Below are 8,600 nucleotides of genomic sequence, written 5' to 3'. Positions count from 1 at the left end.
ATAGTCGTGACATTACTAAACCTTTCCTTCTTACAAAGTAGAATATGTGTAAAGAGAATATCATTATGAGATTAATAAAGTCACACTCCCATTCAAAAGTATGGGATTTTGTTATTTGAAAGAAATTACTATCATTCAAAAAGGACGCTTTCTATTCATCAAAGAATTATGTAAAACTCTATCTTGGTTTCCACAAAAATATTAAGTAGCCCAACTGCTTTCAGATGTTTCTTGAGCAGCAAATCAGCATTAGAATGATTTCTGAAGATTCATGTGACACTGAAGACTGGAGTAATGATGCTGAAAATTCAGCTTTGTATCGCAGGAATAAATTACATTTTAAAATATACGTATATTCAAATATAACAGTTATTTTAAATTGTAATAATATTTCACAATATTACTGTTTTTACTGCATCAAATAAATGTATCCTTGGTGAACATAAGAGACTTCTTTCAAAAACATTTAAAACCCAAATGAATGGTAAGTAGTGCTGTCAAGCGATTAATCGCGATTAATCGCATCCAAAATAAATGTATTTGTTTCATTCTTGGTGAACATAAGAGACTTCTTTCAAAAACATTTAAAACCCAAATGAATGGTAAGTAGTGCTGTCAAGCGATTAATCGCATCCAAAATAAATGTATTTGTTTGCATAATATATGTGTACTGTGTATATTTATGTATATATAAATACACACACGTGCATATATGTATTTCAGAAAAATGTTGTTTATATATTAAATTTATTTATAATATAAATTATGTATATAAATATAGACGTAAATATTTTCAAAATATATACTGTATGTATGTGTATTTTTATATACATAAATATACACAACACACACATATATTATGCAAACAAAAACGTTTATTTTGGATGCGATTAATCGTTTGACAGCACTAATGGTAATGTAAATATTCAAACAGATTTTACAGAATTGTAGTCTTTTAGTCACACTACAAAGCAGTCATTTCTTGTAAGCTGGCAGTGGCACTAACAAAAGTTCTATTTCTGGACCGTTATCATTGCATTCCACACTAGTGAGGTGATATTCTGCTGCTCACAGAAATGAGATAGAAAGAGCCATATTACTTTGAGATAGGATACATCTATTTTTATATTTGACCTGTCACATACCAATGAAGATTTTGTCAGTGTTTAACAAATGGTAAAGATTTGAACTGTGTTAGCTTAATGTTTTTAACACTCATTCTTTCTAGTTGTTGGCAGTTTTGCATTAATCGTCTCTTTTCCCATCCTTGTGAATGTCAGAGCATTTGCCAGAGCCGAAGATGCCAAATTGGGGTGGAGGAGCCAAGTGTGCGGCCTGTGAGAAGACGGTTTACCATGCTGAGGAGATCCAGTGCAATAGCCGGAGCTTCCACAAAACCTGCTTCATCTGCAGTAAGTCCACAAAACATTAGTAAACTTAATGGTACTCTTACCATTCTTGAATAGAGCAGTTTTAGCTACAAAAAAACCCCCATATATAAACACGGAAAAACCAGTGGGATGAAGAAGAGCAAAATACTAAATTAAACAAATAAATAAAAATAAGTTGATAAAACATACAAACACGTGCACCCTTTGGCCCTTGGGCCCATTAGTATGTTTGCCAAACATATGTACCTTTAATTAAGTTTTGTATTCAACTATCAAATGTTTTGTTCAATCAGTATTTTAAGATGGAGCAATAAGCTCCAGGAGTGTTATTTTAATTTCACCATTTAATTTTTGTTAATATTTTGAATTGGATTTAATTTTTGTATTTTGTTTTCATTTTGAGTTAGTTTTAGTAATTTTGTCGTGTTTTTGTCTTTTCCCCAAATTATGTCTTAAATTAGTTGTTGTTTTAATTGAGTTGTTTTAGAACTTAAACTAATGAAAATTAGAAATGTTGTCTTGTTTTTAATTTTAAAAATTATTGCATTTTTTTTTTCAAGTAAAGGCGCAGCATTAACTCTTAAAGGCTTGAGTCGTGCCAGAAAGGGTGGTGATAGTCAGTCTGAGACTGGTAACACAAACACCCCTGCAGTTCGCCACCATTCAAGGGCCTGTTTCATCTGCTGCGGATGCTTTGGTCTCCCAGAGCCTCTTGTTCATCCAGCCCAAAATTAGACACAAAGGCAAGCTCCCATGAGCCTCTTGAGCCGTCCTGGCTGAAAGTGCAGCAGCTGACCAGTGTTGCCAAGTCCACAGTTTTCCCTTGGATCTGGGCTACTTTATCACTGTTGCTGCGGGTTGTTTTTCATGTCCGCGGGTTAAAGCGACCCTGATAACGTGATATTTAACCCCTGGAGTGCGAATTTTTCCAGGGGAACCCCACCAAAAACGTGTATTTTACCCCCGAACGTGATTTTTAATGGGGAGACCCCCTCAAAATCCGATTGGGCTAGTTTTGAGTAGCAAATGGGTGGGTTTTGTTGTGAAAACCTGGCAACCCTACAGCTGACGAACGCAGACAGCCCTCTGTAGGAGCCGCGAGACCACGCTCCAACTTTACACTCCGGCTCTCGCAACAGCTTCAACAAGAGGTTTTGTGTTGCAAAAATATTTCTATTTCAAATAAATGCTGTTCTTTTGAACTTTCTATTCATCTCAGAATGCTAAAAAAAACAAAATGCATCCAAACAGTACAAATGTTTTCAATAATAAATATTTATTTTTATATTTTATGTGTCTTTAGTCATATTTTAAAACGGTTGTCTTTCTGTTCTCTAGTGGTTTGGACAGCACTACAGTTGCAGCACATGAGTCTGAAATTTACTGCAAATCCTGCTACGGCAAGAAATATGGTCCAAAAGGTTACGGGTACGGTCAGGGCGCCGGAGCATTGAGTTCTGACCCCGTCAATAATGAAGAACTTCAGCCTCAAGAGTATGTCATGGAAATATCTTTAAAGGGGTCATATGACGTTGCTAAAAAAACACATTATTTTCCACATACTGTACATTATTGTTTCTCCTCTATGCCCCGCCTTTCTGAAACGCGTCGATTTTTACCAGGCTTGAGTGAGCAGTGGCCGGCGGACTTGATGTGACGACCCCGGGCTGGACTCCGCTTCGTCCACGGTGAAAGCCGATCCGGAGGATTGAGTGAGCAGCGGCCGGCGGACTTGATGTGACGACCGCGGGCTGGATTCCGCTTCGTCCACGGTGAAAGCCGATCCGGCGATCCACAGCGCGAAGTTGATGTATTTCCTCAGCAACCAGCACGGATCAGCTCCAGGCATGACGAAGCGGATATCGTCCTCTTTTGGAATGCCAAGAATGACAAAGTAGTTTCATTTTCACAACGAAACACAGCGCCTTCATGACATGGCGGCAGCAACAACAATACTACAGCAAGAAGTACGCCTTCTTTCTTTGCGTGAACATTTGGGCGGCGTTATGCAAATCTTCCCACATAGTGAGGTAGATATGTGGGGGCGTGTTAGAACGAGCCGTAGGTGTGGCTGTGGCTGACTCTTAACTTTTATAAAGAATATCTCTTTGGATTTGAGACTTTAGTCTTTGCAACTCTACAGATCTTCTTTATGCACCAAGAGCTTGTAACACTTCAAAGAGAAAGGAAAAATTTTAATTGCATCATATGACCCCTTTAAAATATATTCTTAAAGGAACAGTTCACCTAAAAATGTAAATTTGCTGAAAATCTACTCACCCTCAGACCATCCAAGTTGTAGAGGAGTTTGTTTCTTCATCAGAACAGATTTGGAGAAATTTAGCATTACATCACTTGCTCACCAATGGACCCTCTCTGCAGTGAATGGGTGCCGTCAGAATGAGAGCCTAAACAGCTGATAAAAACCACGATAATCCACATGACTCCAGTCCATTAATTAACGTCTTATGAAGTGAAAAGCTGTTTGTTATAATATATATATTAAAAAAATCAGAAAGGTGTTTTAACTTTATTTCTGTCAGTAATACATAATAACGTGATTAGAACTGTTTTGGACTCCTTTTGCTTGTAAACAGTGCTTGATCTGTGGATATTTCTCTCCCGATTCAGATTAGATGACTTTTTAATTGGAAAAAGCAATATGTATAGAGGACTTGTATTTTAGCCAGAAGCATGGTTTAAAGTTAAAAAGCCTAAAAGATGGATTTCTTTCTTACAAACATTGTCGTGTGGATTGCTTGTGGATAATTGTGATGCTTTTATCAGCTGTTTGGACTCAGCTGTTCTAACGGCACCCATTCACTACAGAGGATCCATTGGCGATCAAGTGATGTAATTCTAAATTTCTTCAAATCTGTTCTCATGAAGAAACTCATCGACATCTTGGATGGCCTGAGGGTGAGTACATTTGAGCAAGTTTTTATTTTTGAGTGAACAATTCCTTTAAAGATAGAGTACCACTTTAATTAATAGCATTTAGAAGAAGAGTTATTGTGTTTTTGTGATTCTTATGCATATGTTTTTATGTTAAGGCCCAAAGCTCCCCATCCTGCATCTGCTAACTCAAACCCAAACAGGTTTGCACAGAAGTTTGGGAGTACAGATCGCTGTCCTCGCTGCTCTAAAGCAGTTTATGCAGCAGAGAAAGTAATGGGCGCTGGAAAGGTAAAACTACAGCTAAAATTAAAGCAAGAAGCTGACTCAGAGTTTTGATACATTATACTCTGATATAATATGAAATATATTAATATTAAACCATTCAAACTGAAATAAGCATATTTTGAGAACGTGTTCCCTTCTCAGCACTTCTGCAATATGCTGCTGTCACAGGTCAGCGCTGTGTAAAGCACATTTCACCGTAGTAATTTATCAGACTGTGACTGGTTCTGATCCAACAGCCCTGGCACAAAACCTGCTTCCGCTGTTTATTGTGTGGGAAGAGCCTGGAATCCACCACGGTGACGGATAAAGATGGAGAGCTCTATTGTAAAGGTACAATCCATCAAATGAGACCGCAAGATCTCTGCCAGCTCAATCTCATTAATATCACTTAACCAATCAATAGATACTCTGTTTTGAGTTTATTTCTCACAATTGTGCAATTATCTCTCGCAATTCTGAGAACAAAAAGGTTGCAAGTACCATTTTTATGTTTGTTCCATGGCAGAAATGGGCTTCCATAGAAATTTGCATTAAAAATTAAAATAAAAAAATAACACCGTGTGTAAAATATTGCTGAACACTACATTCTCAGAAAAAAAAGGTACAACGCTGTCACTGGGTTGGTATTCTAGGGTACAAAATCTAAAAGTTACATCTTTGTACCTTATTTACCTCTAGATGGTATCGTCCCAGTCTTTTATCATACCTTATATCCTGAGAGTAATTTAATATTAACCATGACGTATTTTATTATTCAGAACTAAGATTTACCAACAGATTTCTCTTTTTTATGTATTTTTTCCCCAGTTGGCTATGCCAAAAACTTCGGTCCAAAGGGGTGTGGCCTGGGGAATCTGGGTGTGGTCGAGGAGAATGATTGACAAGTTTAGTCCAACCCAATGCAGCTGCTTTTTCACTGCACACAACATCGGTTAAGGCTAGAAGGGATACGCATGGCGCTACTGGGCATGCGCACATCAATATAGCGTAATTTTGTCACAATGTACAACAATAATGACTATTTTTTCATTATTGTAATGGGTAGGTTTAGGGTTAGGGTAGGTGTAGACGTTGATAACACACGATCTAATAGGTAGAAATTTCATTGTTCGTTTCCGGTCGGAAATGATCTTATCCCTTCATGTTAAGTTGGAACAGGGGTATTTTAAGATTTAAAAAATGCACACACTTCAGCTTTAAACTTAATCTTAAATTGATGCTATGCTGCATAAAACAAATGTATTACAATAATAAGAATCCTATCTACTGTAACTGTATATCATATGTCACAGCATAAAAACAAAAATAAAGAGTAAATAAAGGATAAAAGACGTGTCATTCAACATTGATTCAAAGATGATTAGTTACTAGGAAAATAAACGTATAAAATCAGCATATTAGAAGGATTTCTGAAGTATCATGTGACACTGAAGACTTGTGTAATGATGCTGAAAATTCCGTTTTGCCTCACAGGAATACATTATATTACAAAATTAATAAAATAGAAAACATTTATTATAAATCAAAATAATATTTAACAATAATTCAGTTTTTGCTGTATTTTTTTTATCAAGTTGCAACACTAATAAGCATAAGAGATTTATTTCAAAAACTATATATTTATACTTTTTATATACATATTTATATATATATCTCCAAAACTCCTTCACTACTAGCTATTAGCTAATAGTGGCTGTAATGTAAGTTACTCAATAATGTTTTGTTGTTGTTAGATCAGCAACAAATATACCTTTACCTGGAGAAACACTCTGACCAGCAAATTACAAAAGTGGTCTGATTTATTCCAAAGCACAGTAGGATTCAAGAACAGCATTTTCCCCTTATTATGACATACTGCGTAATAAAGTATAATGAACAGAATTGAGAACTGCAGTAAAGAGCGAGCTGATGCTATCAGGCACAGCCCCTGTACTACACAGTGGTTATTAAAGGCATAAATAAAAGATCAACTGCCTTTGAAAACATTACTGATTAAAGGTAACATGATACTAATAGCTAATAAAATATATTAAATGATATGATTCGTCTTGCACGTATAATGCTATAAATGTTGCGGTTGTAATGCATCTGATCGTAGCGTGAAGTCACTTCAGATGCGTTTTGACTCATCAAAATTTCTCTAAATTTGCATTTGTTTTGTATAAAATGATTTACAAATCTTTTCACAAAGAGCATACATATAGTGGTCACTTCCTGTAAAAGGACTTGGAGTAAAAACCAAAGCGTGATCTTACCGTACCTTACAAAATATTTCTGCTCAAAATATATCAGTGTGCTTATAAACATGTATTCATCCTTATGTACAACTTAAGCTGTAAGGCAAAATCTAACCTTGAACGCACATCACATATACTATATTTCCCTCAAATACAAAAGGTGGATGTTCTTGCAAATAGAACAAACGATTATCCAAATGAGCATTCGGTCTGTTCTGCGTTTCCATCATTAAAAAGGCATTAAAATCAAACCAATGGCTCCCGAACTGGGGACGTCGCTCTCCCTGAGTGGGTGACTGATCGCTGGGGATCAAACAGCATCGGGGCCGCTGAACATGGGATGGTCTCTGCTGAGACCCATGGGGAAATACAATGGGGTAAACTGGAAGTAGGCGGGTTACACAGACCAAAACAAAGACAGACATTCCGACACAGAACGCACATGTATCATTGTTTTTCAGATAAACAAGTATGTTAACTTAGAATTTTTCTTAAATATCTGCAAACATATTACGGTATTTTATGCTTTAGCAGAGTCAAAAACGTACATACAGCACCTTTAACAATACCAACACTTTTAATAATTGTAATATAATTTCATAATTAAGACCGCTTATCAGTGTTCGCTCTTTGTTCAAAGCTGCTGTTATATTTTTGTAGAAAGAGGCCGCAAGATATTGATGACTAATACTTATGTTTTTCTTTATAACAAGTATTATTGGTCTGATTAAGTTGATATTAGGCAAATAAAACATCAGGGCATAATTCAAAAAGCATACTAGATTTCTATGTACTACCTACATATCATAATTATTTAAACATGATTGATTTCATGTTATGCAAAATTCTAGGCAAAGGAGTGAAGAAATGCCATTGTATCCATCATCAGCCATAGCACAAAAATAATGACAGCTGTTCACTCCGGTTCTTATGTCCTAATAGGGCTGTCCGATTTTTTTTAGAATTTCGAATATTCGTCGAATTTAAAATAAAAATCCACATTGCATTCGAATTTTAGGTGTGCGTTAAGGAGGCTTATCAGTGGCGCACGAGATGCGATGACGAAGTAAGTGTCCTTGCATTATAATGTTTTTGTTAGCCTATCCAGTTGAAGCCACTAGATGCGGCGCTGCTGCGTTGTTCATTTAAAAATATAGAGGAAAAAGAGAACATCACTGCGGAGAAGATCTTGTTTACATCAAAACCCGAAACCAAGCCGTTCACACAGAACGCATATTTCACGCATTTTCTAGACGGACATCTATTACTGTTGCACTCGCGTCTCGCACAAAGGAGCCGCATGTTTAGAAAGCCATGTAAAATTAATGCAAGTTTAACTTTGAAAAAAACATATATTGAGACTTTATGGTGGGGTTTTCCCCGCATCCTACTGCATCTCATGTTTTTAAATGAAAATGTACTGATTGTGTGATCGGCTTTCCGCCATTTGTATTAAACTATGCATACATACATGATGCTGTTTTGTTTAAGCAACTTAATTAATTATAATTGGTTTATAAACATTAGTTTAAACATTATGCACTTTTTTTTCACAGATAGTCATGTTATCTTATGCTTTGAATGATGCTCCCTCTTGTGCCTCAGGAGAGAAGCCAAAAGCTTTTCTTCACCCTAACTGAAATTATGCATTTTAAATTCGAATTTAGATAATATTTAAGTACAAAATTCGAATTTAGTTTTGTCAGCCGTTTTGACAGCCCTATGTCCTAATATACAGTATTTGGCCAGAAGTGCTGATATTTAGCTGGGACGTTTCACAGTTTATAGT

General features: G+C 36.2%; 1 protein-coding gene across 2 annotated transcripts; it reads left to right on the top strand.

Annotated features, from left to right (window-relative positions):
• The first annotated feature begins 1,241 nt into the window (after nucleotides 1-1,241).
• On the top strand, nucleotides 1,242-5,524 carry LOC107557279 (cysteine and glycine-rich protein 3-like). 2 transcript variants are annotated; one of them, XM_016240642.1, is made up of 6 exons: nucleotides 1,242-1,431; nucleotides 2,730-2,885; nucleotides 4,064-4,068; nucleotides 4,453-4,577; nucleotides 4,811-4,904; nucleotides 5,382-5,524. In XM_016240642.1, the coding sequence occupies exons 1-6, from the start codon at nucleotides 1,274-1,276 to the stop codon at nucleotides 5,453-5,455; spliced, it is 612 nt and encodes a 203-aa protein (XP_016096128.1). In that variant the 5' UTR covers nucleotides 1,242-1,273; the 3' UTR covers nucleotides 5,456-5,524. The 2 variants fall into 2 exon arrangements, with proteins under 2 accessions (XP_016096128.1, XP_016096127.1); XM_016240641.1 differs by lacking the exon at nucleotides 4,064-4,068 and having other exon boundaries at nucleotides 4,445-4,577.
• Nucleotides 5,525-8,600: the final 3,076 nt, after the last annotated feature.

This window comes from Sinocyclocheilus grahami, unplaced genomic scaffold, assembly GCF_001515645.1.
Source record: "Sinocyclocheilus grahami isolate Dianchi unplaced genomic scaffold, SAMN03320097.WGS_v1.1 scaffold596.1, whole genome shotgun sequence".
NCBI lineage: Eukaryota > Metazoa > Chordata > Actinopteri > Cypriniformes > Cyprinidae > Sinocyclocheilus > Sinocyclocheilus grahami.
The sequence above is the reverse complement of the archived record's forward strand: the minus strand, read 5'-3'. Positions and strand labels throughout refer to the sequence as shown.

What these genes read in the sequence shown, in the direction of transcription:
- LOC107557279 (XM_016240641.1), top strand. Translation starts at nt 1,274, where the DNA reads ATGTCAGAGCATTTGCCAGAGCCGAAGATGCCAAATTGGGGTGGAGGA. An exon ending in AGTAAGTCCACAAAACATTA is followed by an intron (nt 1,432 to 2,729) that starts GTAAACTTAATG and finishes TCTGTTCTCTAG; the next exon opens with TGGTTTGGACAGCACTACAG. An exon ending in AAGTAATGGGCGCTGGAAAG is followed by an intron (nt 4,578 to 4,810) that starts GTAAAACTACAG and finishes CTGATCCAACAG; the next exon opens with CCCTGGCACAAAACCTGCTT.